The sequence below is a fragment of the Pseudophryne corroboree genome, chromosome 4, assembly GCF_028390025.1.
Source record: "Pseudophryne corroboree isolate aPseCor3 chromosome 4, aPseCor3.hap2, whole genome shotgun sequence".
Taxonomy (NCBI): Eukaryota; Metazoa; Chordata; class Amphibia; order Anura; family Myobatrachidae; genus Pseudophryne; species Pseudophryne corroboree.
The window spans coordinates 761184675-761205686 of NC_086447.1; the positions used below are offsets into that span (position 1 = coordinate 761184675).

At 48.4% G+C, this 21012-nt stretch overlaps 1 protein-coding gene across 2 annotated transcripts in view; it reads right to left on the minus strand.

Annotated features, from left to right (window-relative positions):
- Positions 1-21012, minus strand: part of PNPT1 (polyribonucleotide nucleotidyltransferase 1) — a 311784-nt gene that overhangs the window by 7016 nt on the left and 283756 nt on the right. For both annotated transcript variants that reach the window (XM_063918199.1, XM_063918198.1), the window contains 2 exons: positions 15160-15266; positions 15017-15072 (listed from right to left, as the gene is read on the minus strand). In XM_063918199.1, coding sequence (XP_063774269.1) covers positions 15017-15072; positions 15160-15266 — 163 coding nt within the window. The remainder of the gene's footprint in view (positions 1-15016; positions 15073-15159; positions 15267-21012) is intronic.

Sequence of the window (21012 nt, forward strand, 5' to 3'; positions counted from 1 at the left end):
CTTAACTCGCGGATATGGCCCCTATCACACCCGCCGGTAGCTATTCAAATGTTGCTACCGATGGGCGCGACATCAGCATTTCAGCTCACTACTTGCGGGGGTTGGCCTATCACGTTTTACCTGGCTAGAGGAAGGGAATTCAGCTGCCACCTTCTTCGGTTATTTAAATACAGAGTCATCAGACTTAGAAGACTGATTCGTGCCCTTAATCAAAAGCACGGATCTAACATTCACTTGTGCTTGGGAATCTTCCGAAACAGAGGAGGAGATTTTCACATCTGAAGAGATAGAGATGTTGTCCTTGTGGTCCGACAAAACATTCGAGTCCCAGTTGCACACAGAGCGATGTCCTGTTTGGCGAGTCTGTGCTTGGATGGCCTGTCCATGACAAGCATCTGTTGGAGAGAAGCAGACACCTGCGCTAGCCCCTGAACAGACTGCGAGAAAGACTGAACCCATGGCGGTTCTTCAGAAGTGGGTTGTGCATCTCCCTGAGCAGACTGACACACACCTGTACTTACAAATGCGGGGAGAGAGGGGGGGGGGGGGGGGTAGCCTGGGATTTTGCAAGCTGGTATACTAGCTGTAACATTACCTGCGAGAGCGAGGATGCCCATGCAGGTTCCTGAGACAGTGATCGTTAATACTCGCTATAGCGCGTATTTTACATGCTATAAGCAGTAAGGGACCCAGTTTTCAAAAATCAGCGGGTCCCACACTGTGATTACCGCTGCACACTGCAACCAGCCAGTGTAATAATCCTCCTGCTGCCTCCCCTTCCAATTGGTGCTGCGCTGCCGTGAGCTGCCCCCCCCCCCCCCCCCCCCCCGGGTCACTGATAGACAGGGAGGGTGGAGCATGGTTGTTGCCGCCTCCCCGTCCCCTTACAATTAGTGTTGCGCTGCCGTGAGCCCCCCCGGTCACTGATAGACATTGCTGCCGCCTCTCCTCACTCACCTCCGGCCCGACACAGCAGAGAGAGCGGCGCCCAGAACGGATCAGTGATTACCTGGCGACGGGGGAAGGACAGCATGTCAGGCACAGTGTCTATGGAGCTCGGGCCTGGGGGCGGGCAGCAGGAGACGCAGAGTGGAAAGAGCTCTGTTCCCCGCTAATTCCTTAATCCGCAGCTACTCCCAGGCTGTGACCTTATCGTCATGCCATTCTCAGCACCCAGCAACCCGGTAACAAGGATGGGCAGCTTGTGTTTGTGTCTGTATATATACATGTGTTTGTGTACTTATAATAAGTATGTGTGTGTCTGTATGTATGTGTCTGTATGTATAGGAGTATAAATGTGGCTGTATTCATGTGTAAATGTGTGTGTGTTTTTACACTAAAGCCAGAGGTGTCTAACTTAAAATCTGGTTGTCAAGAAGTGGGTTCCCATCAGCTATATTTGGCAATTCATGTATGCAGTACCCTCTATTTGCACTGCCTTGACATATCTGCACAATGGCATAATGCCACTTGGGCTAGCAGGATAGTACCACACTCATGCTCTGCCTGGCGCAATATGTATAACGTGCTCTGCCTGGGGCAATGTGTATAACGTGCTCTGCCTGGCGCAATGTGTATGACGTGCTCTGCCTGGCGTAATGTGTATAATAACGTGCTCTGACTTGCGCAATGTGTATAATAACCTGCTCTGCCTGCCGCAATGTGTATAATAACGTGCTCTGCCTGGCGCAATGTGTATAATAACGTGCTCTGCTTGGCGCAATGTGTATAATAACGTGCTCTGCCTGGCGCAATGTGTATAATAACGTGCTCTGCCTGGCGCAATGTGTATAATAACGTGCTCTGCCTGGCGCAATGTGTATAAAGTGCTCTGCCTGGCGCAATGTGTATAACGGGCTATACCTGGAGCAAAGTGTATAACGTGCTGTACCTGGAGCAAAGTGTATAACGTGCTGTACCTGGAGCAAAGTGTATAACGTGCTGTACCTGGAGCAAAGTCTATAAAGTGCTCTACCTGGCGCAGTGTGCATAGGAGGTTCTACCTGGTGCAATGTATATAAGCGGCACTATTGTGTGGTGTAATGTGAATTGGCACTATAATGTGGTCACGCCCCGTCCCCATGAAGCCATGCCCATGAAATTTTGCGTATACTTTGCAGTCTGGGCGGTGGAACACCAATTCACTTTCTGCCTAAGGGCACCAAAATGTCTAGTTACACCTCTGGTGCAGGGTGTCCTGCATGCTACACGGCCCAGCAGCATTGTCACCCCATCCCCCCACCTTGCAACACTTTTGTAGTGTCCAAACAAGATTAAGATTAATACGAACCTTCATTCCAATGGGACCCAGAAAAAGACCGGTAGGACCCCAATTTTTAAAAGTGAGGGGTCCCTGGGACCCACTTTTTTTTTTGTTTCAGCGCGATCACCGCTGAGAGGAAGCAGTAACCAAAGGGACCTAATGCTGCATATTTTAAAAACATCGAACATATAAGCCATCATGGTCTAGGGCCTGAGGAGAAAGCGCTTCAGCACAGCCTGGGATTTGCAAGCTGGTATACTAGCTGTAACATTACCTGCGAGAGCGAGGATGCCCATGCAGGTTCCTGAGAGGAAGCATTAACCAAAGGGACATAACGTTGCATATTTTAAAAACAGCGGACGTATAAGCCATCATGGTCTGGAGCCTGAGGAGAAAGCGCTGCAGCACAGTAGCACCCCCTCCCTGGGTGCTTTGCTCTTGGAAGACAGACTAAAGTATTCCACGTCCCCACACAGAGAAGTTTATAAGAAAACAACAGTGCACAATTATAATGGGAGAGCACTGGATGTACGAGCACCTCAAATAAAGAAATGAGTGGGGCTACAACACTGTATATTGTAAGAACTGTGAACACTAATAAAAAAGTGTTCTCACTAAACAGTAAACACAGAAAAAGCTAAAAAAAAACAACAACAACTAAGTAGTAAAGTGTAAGAGAAGAAAGTCACAGGTAGCATACATAAAGTATAGAGCCTATCAAAGTACTCCTACACATTAAAATAAAATAGGCGCACAGAACATTCAATGCAGATAAATTATAAAATAAGAATTTACTTACCGATAATTCTATTTCTCGTAGTCCGTAGTGGATGCTGGGGACTCCGTCAGGACCAGGGGGATAGCAGCTCCGCAGGAGACAGGGCACAAAAGTAAAAGCTTTAGTATCAGGTGGTGTGCACTGGCTCCTCCCCCTATGACCCTCCTCCAAGCCTCAGTTAGGATACTGTGCCCGGACGAGCGTACACAATAAGGAAGGATTTTGAATCCCGGGTAAGACTCATACCAGCCACACCAATCACACTGTACAACCTGTGATCTGAACCCAGTTAACAGCATGATAACAGCGGAGCCTCTGAAAAGATGGCTCACAACAATAATAACCCGATTTTTGTAACAATAACTATGTACAAGTATTGCAGACAATCCGCACTTGGGATGGGCGCCCAGCATCCACTACGGACTACGAGAAATAGAATTATCGGTAAGTAAATTCTTATTTTCTCTGACGTCCTAAGTGGATGCTGGGGACTCCGTCAGGACCATGGGGATTATACCAAAGCTCCCAAACGGGCGGGAGAGTGCGGATGACTCTGCAGCACCGAGTGAGAGAACTCCAGGTCCTCCTCAGCCAGGGTGTGCCCCTGACCAAGTAGCAGCTCGGCAAAGTTGTAAAGCCGAGACCCCTCGGGCAGCCGCCCAAGATGAGCCCACCTTCCTTGTGGAATGGGCATTTACATATTTTGGCTGTGGCAGGCCTGCCACAGAATGTGCAAGCTGAATTGTACTACACATCCAACTAGCAATCGTCTGCTTAGAAGCAAGAGCACCCCGTTTGTTGGGTGCATACAGGATAACAGCAAGTCAGTTTTCCCGACTCCAGCCGTCCTGGAAAAATATATTTTCAGGGCCCTGACAACATCTAGCAACTTGGAGTCCTCCAAGTCCCTAGTATCCGCAGGTACCACAATAAGCTGGTTCAGGTGAAACGCTGACACCACCTTAGGGAGAAACTGGGGACGAGTCCGCAGCTCTGCCCTGTCCGAATGGACAATCAGATATGGGCTTTTGTGAGACAAAGCCGCCAATTCTGACACTCGCCTGGCCGAGGCCAGGGCCAACAGCATGGTCACTTTCCATGTGAGATATTTCAAATCCACAGATTTGAGCGGTTTAAACCAATGTGATTTGAGGAATCCCAGAACTACGTTGAGATCCCACAGTGCCACTGGAGGCACAAAAGGGGGTTGTATATGCAGTACTCCCTTGACAAACTTCTGGACTTCAGGAACTGAAGCCAATTCTTTCTGGAAGAAAATCGACAGGGCCGAAATTTGAACCTTAATGGACCCCAATTTGAGGCACATAGACACTCCTGTTTGCAGGAAATGTAGGAATCGACCGAGTTGAAATTCCTCCGTGGGGGCCTTCCTGGCCTCACACCATGCAACATATTTTCGCCAAATGCGGTGATAATGTTGTGTGGTCACCTCCTTCCTGGCTCTGACCAGGGTAGGGATGACCTCTTCCGGAATGCCTTTTTCCTTTAGGATCCGGCGTTCAACCGCCATGCCGTCAAACGCAGCCGCGGTAAGTCTTGGAACAGACATGATCCTTGCTGAAGCAAGTCCCTTCTTAGTATCTCTTGAAGTTCCGGGTACCAAGTCCTTCTTGGCCAATCCGGAGCCACGAGTATAGTTCTTACTCCTCTCCTTCTTATAATTCTCAGTACCATTGGGTATGAGAGGCAGAGGAGGGAACACATACACCGACTGGTACACCCACGGTGTTACCAGAGCGTCCCAGCTATTGCCTGAGGGTCTCTTGACCTGGCGCAATACCTGTCCAGTTTTTTGTTCAGACGGGACACCATCATGTCCACCTTTGGTCTTTCCCAACGGTTCACAATCATGTGGAAGACTTCCAGATGAAGTCTCCACTCTCCCGGGTGGAGGTCGTGCCTGCTGAGGAAGTCTGCTTCCCAGTTGTCCACTCCCGGAATGAACACCGCTAACAGTGTTATCACATGATTTTTCGCCCAGCGAAGAATCCTTGCTGCCATTGCCCTCCTGCTTCTTGTGCCGCCCTGTCTGTTTACATGGGCGACTGCCGTGATGTTGTCCGACTGGATCAGCACCGGTTGACTTTGAAGCAGAGGTCTTCCTAGGCTCAGAGCATTGTAAATTGCCCTTAGCTCCAGTATATTTATGTGGAGAGAAGTCTCCAGACTTGACCACACTCCTTGGAAATTTCTTCCCTGTGTGACTGCTCCCCAGCCTCTCAGGCTGGCATCCGTGGTCACCAGGACCTAGTCCTGAATGCCGAATCTGCTGCCCTCTAGTAGATGAGCACTCTGCAGCCACCACAGAAGAGACACCCTTGTCCTTGGAGACAGGATTATCCGCTGATGCATCTGAAGATGCGATCCGGACCATTCGTCCAGCAGATCCCACTAAAAAATTCTTTCCTGAAATCTGCCGAATGGAATCGCTTCGTAAGAAGCCACCATTTTTCCCAGGACTCTTGTGCATTGATGCACTGACACTTGGCCTGGTTCTAGGAGGTTCCTAACTAGCTCGGATAACTCCCAGGCTTTCTCCTCCGGGAGAAACACCTTTTTCTGGACTGTGTCCAGAATCATCCCTAGTAACAGCAGACGTGTCGTCGGAATCAGCTGCGATTTTGGAATATTTAGAATCCACCCGTGCTGTCGTAGAACTACTTGAGATAGTGCTACTCCGACCTCCAACTGTTCTCTGGACCTTGCCCTTATCAGGAGATCGTCCAAGAAAGGGATAATTAAGACGCCTTTTCTTTGAAGTAGAATCATCATTTCGGCCATTACCTTGGTAAATACCCGGGGTGCCGTGGACAATCCAAACGGCAGCATCTGAAACTGATAGTGACAGTTCTGTACCACGAACCTGAGGTACCCTTGGTGAGAAGGGCAATTTGGGACATGGAGGTAAGCATCCTTGATGTCCAGGGACACCATATAGTCCCCTTCTTCCTGGTTCGCTATCACTGCTCTGAGTGACTCCATCTTGATTTGAACCTTTGTATGTAAGTGTTCAAAGATTTCAGATTTAGAATAGATCTCACCGAGCCGTCTGGCTTCAGTACCACAAATAGTGTGGAATAATACCCCTTTCCTTGTTGTAGGAGGGGTACTTTGATTATCACCTGCTGGGAATACAGCTTGTGAATTGTTTCCAATAATGCCTCCCTGTCGGAGGGAGACGTTGGTAAAGCAGATTTCAGGAACCTGCGAGGGGGAGACGTCTCGAATTTCCAATCTGTACCCCTGGGATACTACTTGTAGGATCCAGGGGTCCACTTGCGAGTGTTCCTGGGAAGGGGCTGCCTGCTGCAGTCTTCTTCCGTTCCTCTACCCCTGGGCAGATATGACTGGCCTTTTGCCCGCTTGCCCTTATGGGGACGAAAGGACTGAGGCTGAAAAGACGGTGTCTTTTTCTGCTGAGATGTGACTTGGGGTAAAAAAGTGGATTTTCCAGCTGTTGCCGTGGCCACCAGGTCCGATGGACCGACCCCAAATAACTCCTCCCCTTTATACGGCAATACTTCCATGTGCCGTTTGGGATCTGCATCACCTGACCACTGTCGTGTCCATAAACATCTTCTGGCAGACATGGACATCGCACTTACTCTTGATGCCAGAGTGCAAATATCCCTCTGTGCATCTCGTATATATAGAACTGCATCCTTTAAATGCTCTATAGTCAATAAAATACTGTCCCTGTCAAGGGTATCAATATTTTCAGTCAGGGAATCCGACCAAGCCACCCCAGCGCTGCACATCCAGGCTGAGGCGATCGCTGGTCGCAGTATAACACCAGTATGTGTGTATATACTTTTTAGGATATTTTCCAGCCTCCTATTAGCTGGCTCCTTGAGGGCGGCCGTATCTGGAGACGGTAACGCCACTTGTTTTGATAAGCGTGTGAGCGTCTTTAATTTTCTATCGAGGAAAACCCACGCATCATCACACACTTCATTTAATTTATCTGATTCAGGAAAAACTACAGGCAGTTTTTTCACACCCCACATAATACCCTTTTTTGTGGTACTTGTAGTATCAGAAATATGTAACACCTCCTTCATTGCCCTTAACATGTGTGGCCCTAATGGAAAATACGTTTGTTTCTTCACCGTCGACACTGGAGTCAGTGTCCGTGTCTGTGTCGACCGACTGAGGTAATGGGCGTTTTAAAGCCCCTGACGGTGTTTGAGACGCCTGGACAGGTACTAATTGGTTTGCCGGCCGTCTCATGTCGTCAACCGACCTTGCAGCTTGTTGACATTATCACGTAATTCCCTAAATAAGCCATCCATTCCGGTGTCGACTCCCTAGAGAGTGACATCACCATTACAGGCAATTGCTCCGCCTCCTCACCAACATCGTCCTCATACATGTCGACACACACGTACCGACACACAGCACACACACAGGGAATGCTCTGGTAGAGGACAGGACCCCACTAGCCCTTTGGGGAGACAGAGGGAGAGTTTGCCAGCACACACCAAAACGCTATAATTTTACAGGGACAACCTTATATAAGTGTTTTCCCTTATAGCATCCTAATATGTAATAATATCGCCACAAAAATGCCCCCCCTCTCTGTTTTAACCCTGTTTCTGTAGTGCAGTGCAGGGGAGAGCCTGGGAGCCTTCCCACCAGCAGTTCTGTGAGGGAAAATGGCGCTGTGTGCTGAGGAGAATAGGCCCCGCCCCCTTTTCGGCGGGCTTCTTCTCCCGTTTTTCTGACAACCTGGCAGGGGTTAAATACATCCATATAGCCCCAGGGGCTATATGTGATGTATTTTTAGCCAGCATAGGTACTTTCATTGCTGCCCAGGGCGCCCCCCCAAGCGCCCTGCACCCTCAGTGACCGTTGGTGTGAAGTGTGCTGAGAGCAATGGCGCACAGCTGCAGTGCTGTGCGCTACCTTAAGAAGACTGGGAAGTCTTCAGCCGCCGATTTCTGGACCTCTTCTCTCTTCAGCATCTGCAAGGGGGTCGGCGGCGCGGCTCCGGTGACCCATCCAGGCTGTACCTGTGATCGTCCCTCTGGAGCTAGTGTCCAGTAGCCTAAGAAGCCAATCCATCCTGCACGCAGGTGAGTTCACTTCTTCTCCCCTAAGTCCCTCGATGCAGTGAGCCTGTTGCCAGCAGGACTCACTGAAAATAAAAAACCTAAGAAAACTTTTACTCTAAGCAGCTCTTTAGGAGAGCCACCTAGATTGCACCCTTCTCGGCCGGGCACAAAAACCTAACTGAGGCTTGGAGGAGGGTCATAGGGGGAGGAGCCAGTGCACACCACCTGATACTAAAGCTTTTACTTTTGTGCCCTGTCTCCTGCGGAGCTGCTATCCCCCTGGTCCTGACGGAGTCCCCAGCATCCACTTAGGACGTCAGAGAAATGGGCAACAGACCAGCCCAGAGAGGAGGAAAGAGCAAAAATGTATAACCTGGGTGAGGTATACAGAGAGGCAGGAGCCAGTGTCTCAGCTTCACAAGAGGCAGGTACTGTGGAAATGGCTGCCCGGTGTCTGCCTGTGGGAGAAATCCTTCTGGCGGGTAGCTTGAGTTATGGGACATGCCAAGGGGTGGGGGAAGGGCTAATGGGAAAAGCCAACCTCCCCCTTCTGGCAACCCTCAGGGACATTGCCGCTACAATCAATATAGTGCTCCATTGCCAAATGGGTAGCCTTCCTAGCTGGCAGCAACAGCCGCAATTAGTGCAGCCTTACCTGATACCCGTCTCACCTGCTGCAGCTACGGCTCACTGGTGTGGAACCTGGCCGAGTACACTGACTTCAAAACCTGCACTCCGGTTGCTGGGGCAGGGAAAGCGTAGGAGCGGTGGTGGGGGCGTCAAAGACACGGTCCCGCCACACGCTCTGTGAAAGAGATGGTAAAAAAAATAAAATTTTAAACCTACCGGTAAATCTTTTTCTCGTAGTCCGTAGAGGATGCTGGGGACTCCGTAAGGACCATGGGGATAGACGGGCTCCGCAGGAGACATGGGCACTTTAAGAAAGAATTTAGTTCCTGGTGTGCACTGGCTTCTCCCTCTATGCCCCTCCTCCAGACCTCAGTTAGAGAAACTGTGCCCAGAGGAGACGGACAGTACGAGGAAAGGATTTTTGTTAATCCAAGGGTAAGAGTCATACCAGCCACACCAATTACACCGTATAACTTGTGATATACTATCTAGTTAACAGTATGAAAACGACATAGCATCAGTCCAAAACCGATGAAACTATAACATAACCCTTGTGTAAGCAATAACTATATACAAGTCTTGCAGAAGTAGTCTGCACTTGGGACGGGCGCCCAGCATCCTCTACGGACTACGAGAAAAAGATTTACCGGTAGGTTTAAAATCTTATTTTCTCTAACGTCCTAGAGGATGCTGGGGACTCCGTAAGGACCATGGGGATTATACCAAAGCTCCCAAACGGGCAGGAGAGTGCGGATGACTCTGCGGCACCAATTGAGCTAACAGGAGATCCTCCTCAGCCAGGGTATCAAACTTATAGAACTTTGCAAAGGTGCTTGGCCCTGACCAAGTAGCAGCTCGGCACAGCTGTAGTGCCGAGACCCCTCGGGCAGCCGCCCCAGACGAGCCCACCTTCCTAGTGGAATGGGCCTTAACCGATTTCGGTAACGGCAATCCTGCCGTAGAATGCGCCTGCTGAATCGTGTTACAGATCAAGCGAGCAATAGTCTGCTTTGAAGCAGGGCCGCCAACCTTGTTGGCTGCATACAGGACAAACAGTGCTTCTGTTTTTCTGATCCTAGCCGTTCTGGCCACGTAAATTTTCAAAGCCCTGACCACATCAAGGGACTCGGAATCCTCCAAGTCATGTGTAGCCACAGGCACGACAATAGGTTGGTTCATATGAAAGGATGAGACCACCTAAGGTAGGAATTGAGGACGGGTCCGCAATTCCGCTCTATCCATATGGAAAACCAGATAGGGGCTTTTATGTGATAAAGCCACCAATTCCGAAACTCGCCTAGCCGAAGCCAAGGCTAACAACATGACCACCTTCCAAGTGAGATATTTCAACTCCACTGTTTTAAGTGGTTCAAACCAATGTGACTTAACGAAACTTAACACCACGTTAAGGTCCAAAGGCGCCACCGGAGGTACAAAAGGAGGCTGAATATGCAGTACTCCCTTCACAAAAGTCTGTACTTCAGGTAAAGAGGCCAATTCCTTTTGAAAGAAAAGGGATAAGGCCGAAATCTGAACTTTAATGGAGCCTAATTTTAGGCCCAAATTCACTCCAGTTTGTAGGAAGTGAAGAAAATGGCCTAGATGGAATTCTTCCGTAGGAGCATTCCTGGCCTCACACCAAGAAACATTTTTTCGCCATATTCGGTGATAATGTTTAGATGTCACGTCCTTCCTAGCCTTTATTAGCGTAGGAATAACGGCCATGCCGTCAAACGCAGCCGCGGTAAGTCTTGGAACAGACAGGGACCTTGTTGTAACAGGTCCTGCCTTAGAGGAAGAGGCCACGGATCTTCTGTGAGCATTTCCTGCAGATCCGGATACCAGGTCCTTCGTGGCCAATCCGGAACAATGAGTATTGTTCGCACTCCTCTTTTTCTTATTATCCTCAACACCTTGGGTATGAGAGGAAGAGGCGGAAACACATAGACCGACTGGAACACCCATGGTGTCACTAGGGCGTCCACAGCTACCGCCTGAGGGTCTCTTGACCTGGTGCAATATTTTTGAAGCTTTTTGTTGAGACGGGACGCCATCATGTCTATTTGGGGCAGTCCCCACCGACTTGCAAACCTGATGAAGTCCCCACTCTCCCGGATGCAGGTCGTGTCTGCTGAGGAAGTCTGCTTCCCAGTTGTCCACTCCCGGAATGAACACTGCTGACAGAGCGCTTACATGATTCTCCGCCAAGCGAAGAATTCTGGTGGCTTCCGCCATTGCCACTCTGCTCCTTGTGCCGCCTTGGTGGTTTACATGAGCTACTGCGGTGACGTTGTCTGACTGGATCAGAACTGGTCGATTGCGAAGTAAGATCTCCGCTTGACGTAGGGCGTTGTATATGGCCCTTAGTTCCAGGATGTTGATGTGAAGACAAGTCTCTTGACTTGACCAAAGGCCTTGGAAATTTCTTCCCTGTGTGACTGCTCCCCAACCTCGGAGGCTCGCTTCCGTGGTCACCAGGATCCAGTCCTGAATGCCGAACCTGCGGCCCTCTAGAAGGTGAGCACTTTTCAGCCACTACAGGAGAGATACTCTGGCCCTGGGGGACAGGGTGATCCGCTGATGCATTTACAGATGTGACCCGGACCATTTGTCCAATAGGTCCCATTGGAAGGTCCTTGCATGGAATCTGCCGTAGGGAATGGCTTCGTATGTCGCCACCATTTTTCCCAGGACTTGAGTGCAATGATGTATTGACACTTGTTTTGGCTTCAACAGGTTCATGACTAGAGTCATGAGTTCCTGCGCTTTTTCTGTCGGAAGAAAAACCCTCTTCTGGTCTGTGTCCAGAATCATTCCCAAGAAGGGCAGACGAGTTGTAGGATTCAGCTGCGATTTTGGAATATTGATAATCCAGCCGTGTCGCTGTAACACATTCAGTGAAAGTGATACGCTGTTCAGCAACTTCTCCCGTGATCTCGCTTTTATGAGGAGATGGTCCAAGTACGGGATAATTGTGACACCCTGCTTGCGCAGGAGCACCATCATTTCCGCCATTACCGTGGTGAAAATTCTCGGGGCCGTGGAAAGCCCAAACGGCAACGTCTGAAATTGGTAATGACAATCCTGTACCGCAAATCTCAGGTACGCCTGATGAGGAGGGTATATGGGAACATGCAGGTATGCATCCTTTATGTCCAGAGATACCATAAAATCTCCCCCTTCAAGGCTGGCGATGACCGCTCTGAGCGATTCCATCTTGAACTTGAACCGTTTTAAGTAAAGGTTCAGGGATTTCAAATTCAAAATGGGTCTGACCGAACCGTCCGGTTTCAGGACCACAAACAGAGTTGAGTAGTACCCCTTCCCTCTTTGAAGCAAGGGAACCTCTACCACCACTTGTTGAAGACACAATTTGTCAATCGCATGTAACACTATCTCCCTTTCCAGGGGGGAAGTCGGTAGGGCCGATTTGAAATACCGGCGAGGAGGCACCTCTTCGAATTCCAGCTTGTAACCCTGGGAAACAATTTCTATTGCCCAGGGATCCACCTGTGAGTGAACCCAGATGTGGCTGAAAAGTCGAAGACGTGCCCCCACTGGAGCGGACTCCCTCAGGGAAACCCCAGCGTCATGCGGTGGATTTTGCAGAGGCCGGGGAGGACTTCTGTTCCTGGGAACTAGCTGTGTTGTGCAGCTTTTTCCCTCTGCCCTTACCTCTGGCAAGAAAGGACGATTCACGTACTCTCTTGCTTTTATTGGAACGAAAGGACTGCATTTGATAATGAAGCGCTTTCTTAGATTGTGAAAGAATTTATGGCAAAAAATTCGATTTACCTGCCGTAGCCGTGGAGACGAGGTCCGAGAGGCCCTCTCCAAACAATTCCTCACCCTTGTAAGGCAACAACTCCATATGCCTCTTGGAGTCGGCATCACCTGTCCACTGTCGGGTCCATAAGACACGCCTAGCAGAAATAGACATAGCGTTTATCCTGGAACCCAGTAAACTAATGTCTCTTTGAGCATCCCTCATATATAAGACAGCATCTTTTATATGCCCTAGGGTCATTCAAATGGTATCCTTATCAAGGGTCTCAACATCCGCTGATAAGGAATCTGTCCATGCTGCTACAGAACTACAAACCCAGGCCGACGCAATAGCCGGTCTGAGTAACGTACCAGAATGTGCGTAAATGGACTTCAAGGTAACCTCCTGCTTGCGGTCAGCAGGATCCTTGAGGGTAGCCGTATCTTGGGATGGAAGCGCTATCTTTTTTGATAAGCGCGTCAAAGCTTTGTCTACCCTAGGGGAGGATTCCCACCGTATTCTGTCCTGCGACGGGAAAGGATACGCTATTAGAATCCTTTTGGGAACCTGCAGTTTTTCGTCTGGAGTTTCCCACGCTTTTTCGCATAATTCGTTCAGCTCATGTGAGGAGGGAAAGGTGACCGCAGGTTTCTTTCCCTTATACATGTGTACCCTCGTGTCAGGGGGTTCCTCAGTGATATGCAAAATATCTTTTATTGCGATAATCATATATCGAATACATTTAGCCACCTTTGGCTGTAATTTTGCATCATCGTAGTCGACACTGGAGTCTGAATCCGTGTCGGTATCTGTGTCAACTATTTGGGATAGTGGGCGCTTCTGAGACCCTGAAGGTCCAGGCGACATTGGGACAGGCATGGGTTAACTCCCTGACTGTACCCCAGCTTCAGCTTTGTCTAATCTTTTGTGCAATAAATTAAAAATAGCACTTAAAACATTCCACATATCCATCCAGTCAGGTGTCGGCACTGCCGACGGAGACCTAACATTCATACACTCCCCCTCCTCCTTAGGTGAGCCTTCAATCTCAGACATGTCGACACACGCGTACCGACACACCACACACACACAGGGAAGCTCTTTTCTGAAGACAGGTTCCCCACCAGGCCCTTTGGAGAGACAGAGAGAGAGTATGCCAGCACACACCCCAGCGCTATATGACCCAGGAAAAAACACTATGTTTACCCAGTAGCGCTTTTGTTATGTATATGCGCCAATTATGTGCCCCCCCTCTACTTTAAAACCCTTCTTTTACCGTGTGTTAAGCAGGGGAGAGTCTGGGGAGCTTCCTCTCAGCAGTGCTGTGGAGAAAAATGGCGCTGGTGAGTGCTGAGAGAGAAGCCCTGCCCCCTCGGCGGCGGGCTTCTGTCCAGCTCAAACTTCTCAATAACATGGCGGGGGCTCTTATATACATGTACAGTGCCCAGCTGTACATGTATATATATACATATGCCACAGGAGAGGTTTATATTGCTGCCCAGGACGCACCCCCCTGCGCCCTGCGCCCTGCACCCTTACAGTGACCGAGGTGTGTGAGGTGAATGGGAGCAATGGCGCACAGCTGCAGTGCTGTGCGTTACCTCTATGAAGATCAAGGTGTCTTCTGCCACCTCTGATGTCTTTTCCTCAATACTCACCCGGCTTCTATCTTCCGGCTCTACGAGGAGGACGGCGGCGCGGCTCTGGGACGGACGGCTAGGGTGAGACCTGCGTACCGATCCCTCTGGAGCTAATGGTGTCCAGTAGCCTAAGAAACAGAGCCCTGAAACTCAGAGAAGTGGGTCTGTTTCTCTCTCCTCAGTCCCTCGATGCAGGGAGTCTGTTGCCAGCAGGCTCCCTGAACATAAAAAACCTAACTAAAATGCTTTCTTTACAGGAAACCTCCTGAAATGCACCCAGTCTCCACTGGGCACAGTATCAAACTGAGGTCTGGAGGAGGGGCATAGAGGGAGGAGCCAGTGCACACCCAGAGTCAAAGTCTTTCTTAAAGTGCCCATGTCTCCTGCGGAGCCCGTCTATCCCCATGGTCCTTACGGAGTCCCCAGCATCCTCTAGGACGTTAGAGAAAATATATATATAAGTAAAGAAACCACGGGGGCTAATGGGGCCCACACACGGTGCTATTTGTTCTAGGTGCGATTTGAGCTTATACCATCTATGCTATGCGATTTGGACTAAGTGGGGTATGCTACTGTATTTGTTACCACATGCTATTTGAACCACATCCGATTTTGAATACACTACAATGTACTATGCATCTGCTGGGGTACAGAGGGGGAAAACTTGAGCTTTTATAGCAGATTTAAAGTGCGCAAGCTACTGTACTGCACCTCTAAACTCCATAGTACACAGTGTCCTACAAATAAATGTCAGAGAAACACTCACTTATAAATTAGCTTTACGGATGATCGCAACTAAATATTTTAAGTAAAATAAATAAATTTACAAAAAAAAAGAAAAACATGAGAATAGTTCCACTGCACCTGATTTCTGTTATGGTGGCTGTATAAATGGCTCCAAACTCCAAATTAAACTCTTGCTACAAAATATTTAAAAAAGTGTTAGAACTGAGAAAGCATAGAGCAACAGCTGAGCAGCACAGCACAAACAAGAGGGTATTACTTACATCATCTTTACACAATTCATTAAGGAACTCCCTAGCTTCTTGCATTGCACTCGGTGTTGGGGCAAAAACAGAAAAAGTTTCTTCATCTAACTGACTAACTGTTACTCCTGGGGAAAGAAAGGAAAATACAAAAACAGAAACAAATATTAAATTAAAATCAAAATATTCTAGCTTTTCCTAATTATTTCTATTAAAACCCAATAAAAAAGGTGAGTTATGGTAGACTTACCTTTGTTAACTCTCTTTCTTCAAGGTCCACAGGGTCCAAAGGTAAGATAATGGGGTGTAGGTGGTGGTGAGGTCCAGGCACCAAACAGTTAAAGCCTTTAGATATCCTAGGATGCTCTGGCCCTTCCAACCTATACCCCTCCCACAACTCAGGTTCTTCAGTTTTGTCAACAAGCCCAAGGCATGAGCAGGATAGGAGAGAAGGAAGATTTGTTACACACACAAGAACACACTCTCACGGACAAGAGAAGGGAACCGGTGACCAGGTAAAAAAAAACCCCATAGACGCCAGCGGATAGGGGAATCAGGCATCCAAACGAAGAATCCTGAGAGGAAAATGTATCAAAGGCACAAAACCATAGAAAAATGTGAGGGTTGGACAGAACACTACGTGGCCGCCTTGCACAGAGTGCGTAAAATGAGCAGAGACTCTATCCGGCATACGAAGGTCAGTCTGCGTGTAAGCCTGTGAAATAGTCATGCAAAGCCATCTGGTCAGAGTCTGTTTGTCAGTAGGCCAGCCCCTCTTGTGGAATCCATAGAGTACAAAGAGAAAATCCACTCTCCAGATGGAATTGGTACGATCCACGTAGATCCGGAGTGCACGGACCAAGTCCAGGGAGGCCTCCCCATGGACAGTTTCAGGGAGTGGAAGGCCGGTACCATGATTTCTTTGTTAATGTGGAAACGGGACACCACCTTAGGAAGGTAGCCAGGACAAGTTAGAAGAACATCCCTGTCCAGATGAAAAATCAGAAAAGGAGGGCGTCCATATATCGGACACCCGCTGGGCTGAAGCAATAGCCAAATGGATAAGAGTCTTTGCTGTTAGCCATTTGAGGTCCACTGAATCCAGAGGTTTAAACAGAGGCTCTTGAAGTTCCTGGAGCACCACTGACAAATCCCACGGAGCAACTGGAGGGACAAGGGTGGTTGAATACGGAGGACACCCCGAAGAAGGGTTCGGACATCCAGTAGTGAAGCAGTTCTGTGCTGGAATCATATGTACAGAGCAGAGACATGCACTTTCAGAGAGGCCAGGTGGAGTCAGAGATCAAATCCAGCTTGAGGAAAGGCAAGGATCCGAGAAACCCGAAAAATCATAGGGTCATAGCGTATTGCAGCGCACCACTGGAAGTATGTATGCCACACGCGGTAATAGATATGGGCGGAGTCTGGATTCCGCGTTCGGAGCATGGTTCGGACCACAGAGTGAGAGAAACCTTTGAACCTTAGGAGGGATGAATTAAGACCCATGCCGTCAAAAACAGACGGGCTAGGTTCGGCTGCAGACAGGGACCCTGAGACAACAGGTCCGGACAAAGCGGAAGTGGAAGGAGAGCATCTATGGAGAAACTCTGTAGATCGGAGAACAAATCATGCCTGGGCCATGCCGGAGCTGCCAACAGATGGTGCCTCCTCCTTGCTTGAACTTCACAAACCCCGTGGAAGAAGGGAGACTGGAGGGAAGACGAACGACAGACAGAAGGTCCACCTCACTGCCTGGGCATCCAACAAGGATGCCCAGGTCTTGTTCTTGACTCGTACACGGGAACCTTGTGGTTTTGTCGTGAGACCATGAGGTCCACGTCCGGCTGGCCCCATTTGTCCACCAGAAGCTGGAAGACCTCTGGATGTAGAGACCATTTGTCATGATGGCTAATCCCGCTGAACAGCACTTGCATGAGACCAACAGAGGGTAGCAGCCTCCTTGTGACCTTTGCCTTTGCTAGACATAGCTGCAAAAGTAGTAAACACACAATATGGCACTAGGCAGTATACAAAAATAACTGTACTGTGACAAACTTCACGAACACTGGTCGCTGTGAAGTATCAATAACCCCTGAACACATGTTCTTAGGGTTGAAAAAGAAAAAAGGGAAAGTTATCAGCTGACAGTACAAAGATATCAGACAGCAGAGCTACCACAAGTCATAGACAATGCATAAAACAATATAATAAACTGCAATGAGCAATAAATCAACAAAACAGACCACAGTGGCTGGTAGGATATAGCGCTGTATAACCTGGCTCCTAGGAGAATTATACATGGAGACTGGATCCAGCGTCCCCAGAGACCTGTAGCTGCAGAGTGAAAATGTCTTCCGTGGGTTTCTGAGGGGCAAGAGGAGCAGCTAGAAGGCGGGAAGACTGCAGCGGAATGGCGCCATGAGCTGGGGGAGGGGCCGCAGGGAGAGGGCTGACCTCCCCTATGCCGACATTAACCACAGGTTCCCTGGCGTCTATAAAAGAACTTCTGCGCCAGTATAGTTAAGCCTTGGTGGTCTAGTGCAATCTCGGATGAACCAGTGTCCACACATCAGTACCTCCAGTCTGTCTCCTGAAACCGGAGTTAGGACTGAGCAAAAGACACGGGGACCCGCCTTACCTGCTCCCCCTGTGCCAGCTGCAGCCCAGGGTCCTTCCGTGGAGCCGTGCTAGCTAGGCCCCCAGCCATAAGTACAAGGCCTGGGTGATGGAGCTGCAGCGCTGGCGACCAGAGGACTGCCTAGCGCTGCTGATCTATCCAGAAGTAAAGGTATGGATTGGAGAAGGTGGGGAGGGGGAAGAGGGGGAGGGGGGTTCAGAGAAGGAACAGAGCATCCTTGGATATCTAAAGCTTTAACTGTTTGGTGCCTGGTCCTTACCACCACCTACACCCCACTGTCTTCTCTGTGGAACCCTATGGAACCCGAAGAAGAAAGTTTGATTCATTCCTTGAAACAGCACCAAACAATACCTTCCTTTTATTTACAAAAAAAATGGCGCCAACAAAAATCACGTCAAACACAACACATCATGTCAACACACCACAATCACAACGGCCTATGGAATAAATGTTGCAATGTTACACACCCATACAGCAATGTAGAAAGATTAGCGATACTGAGAAATAAAAGCATTAAAGAATACTCAACAAAAAAGTATAAGCTTGCTAAGTGATCAGAGTGCTAGAAGCCACACCATCCAACAAATAACCAAAGTAACCCCATAATTGCCTAAAAGTACGTAATGGGACCATGTTCTGAAATCAAGACGGTGTACTAACAAAAACGTTATAAAGCTGGAGATACTTATTGCAACGTTGAGGCAAAAATGTCAAAAGTCAGAGAACGTAGGGTTGCTAGTAAATTGAAAATGGGTTTCACTAACATAATTTTTACTCATTTTACACATGGGGGGTCATTCCGAGTTGTTCGCTCGTTGCCGATTTTCGCTATACTGCGATATACTGCGATTAGTCGCTTACTGCGCATGCGCAAGGTTCGCAGTGCGCATGCGCTTAGTTATTTTACACAAAAGTTAGGTATTTTACTCACGGCATAACGAAGCTTTTTCATCGCTGTGCTGATCGTAGTGTGATTGACAGGAAGTGGGTGTTTCTGGGCGGAAACTGGCCGTTTTATGGGAGTGTGCGGAAAAACGCAGGCGTTTAAGTTGCAAAACGCAGGAGAGGCTGGAGAAACGGGGAAGTGGTTGGGCAAACGCTGGGTGTGTTTGTGACGTCAAACCAGGAACGAAAAGGACTGAGCTGGTCGCAATGGCTGAGTAAGTCTGGAGCTACTCAGAAACTGCTAAGAAATTTCTATTCGCAATTCTGCTAATCTTTCGTTCGCAATTTTGCTAAGCTAAGATACACTCCCAGAGGGCGGCGGCTTAGCGTGTGCAATGCTGCTAAAAGCAGCTAGCGAGAGAACAACTCGGAATCACCCCCATAGTACCATAAGATATCAGAAACTGCTAAGAAATTTCTATTCGCAATTCTGCTAATCTTTTGTTCGCAATTCTCCTAAGCTAAGATACACTCCCAGGGGGCTGCGGCTTAGCGTGTGCAATGCTGCTAAAAGCAGCTAGCGAGCGAACAACTCGGAATCACCCCCATAGTACCATAAGATATTACCAAAACAGGTTTAAAATTCATCTCCCCTTCTTCTCAAAATCAGTTTGTAAAATAATGTATGACTGAAGCCTTGACATGGTTTTAAGATGAGAGTGCTACATGTAATACTTATGGCCATTGGTCAATACTCTTCCAACTTTGCCAGCATTACACCAACTTGTTTCACTAATTAACTACAAGAGGTAAGCATTTTTGAATGCATTTCAAAATTTCCACTGCATAGGCTGCTTTAGATGTATGTAGTGTACGAAATCTCAAATTAAGATTTCTGGATCTACATCCAGCCATCCTTATAATCCGTATTCCCTTCCTGTTTGAGTACTGGAGATGAGATGCAGAGCTTGCAAAGTTAGTCGGCTCCCAAACGGCCTCATCCTGGCAAAGTGATCCCAAGTACTGAACAATGTATGAGGCAAGATGTATGAGGACACTTCTGTACATATTAGTGAGGCAACTCACATCAATTGCGTACCAGATACATAGAACCTACATGACACCTTTGAGAATGGCCAAATTTAGTAGGGATTGCAACACAAATAAGTTTGATGCGGTCACGTGCATCTTCCAGCATTTTTTGGGGGGGCGTCCCTTGATTCCAAATATTCAGGGCAAGTGAGATATTGAATAAGAAAGACTGGAGACTCAAGCTCCCTGCTATCCCCAACTACCTGTTTGTCTTACGCTCATATGTCAGGCGTGGATAATGGCGACATGCGCCAATATTTGAATAACTTGTGTATGCTTGCAAAATGGTATTGATAACCAACAATGGATGGTCCCAGTCATCATAACCACTCAAGAAGGTTGGTTAGTGTAGATAAATGAGACGGTCAGACAAACGCTTTTTTTTTTTATACTGGGAGAAACTGTATACAGAAAAATTAGTAATGAGGGCAAATGGAACAACGTGTATTCTCTCCCTAAAGGTGATCAAGAGCAGCCATCCTCCCCAAGCAAAATTATCCAACTCCCCCGATACTTGGGACACCTCAACATATATGTACAGATGTGTCCTGCTACACTGCTGTGTATAGCAGTGTTCTGTAGCGGGACCGCTTTGCGTATGAGTCACAGCATTCCGCTGTGTACGCATCTCTGCCGGCTCCCATTAGGATGAAAGGGCAGCGACCGCTGGCTACCATTCAAAAGATGGCATGACGGTTCATAATATTAACAGTCATCTATTACAAGGAAAGCAGTGGTACTGCAGCCTGGTAGCAAAAGGAAAGCAGTGGCGCTGAGGCCTGGCAGCAAAAGGAAAGCAGTGGTGCTGAGGCCTGGCAGCAAAAGGAAAGCAGTGGCACTGAGGTGCTGCAGCAAAGGAAAGCAGTGGCGCTGAGGCCTGGCAGCAAAAGAAAAGCAGTTGCGTTGCGGCCTGGCAGCAAAAGAAAAGCAGTTGCGTTGCGGCCTGGCAGCAAAAGGAAAGTATTGGCGCTAAGGCCTGGGAGCAAAAGGAAACTAGTGGCGCTAAGGCCTGGGAGCAAAAGGAAACTAGTGGCGCTAAGGTCTGGGAGCAAAAGGAAAGCAGTGGCGCTATAGCCTGGCAGCAGAGGAAAACGGATGCTGCAGCTTAAGAAGACCATAATATATGAAAAAGCCTAATCATATTTAAACAACTGATCTCTGAGAAATTCAGTGAACCAGTTTTCAAGCAGCAAATGAACTAGAACCAAGGACAATGTGTTTTAAAGTTCAGATATACAGTATAACATACTTCATATTCA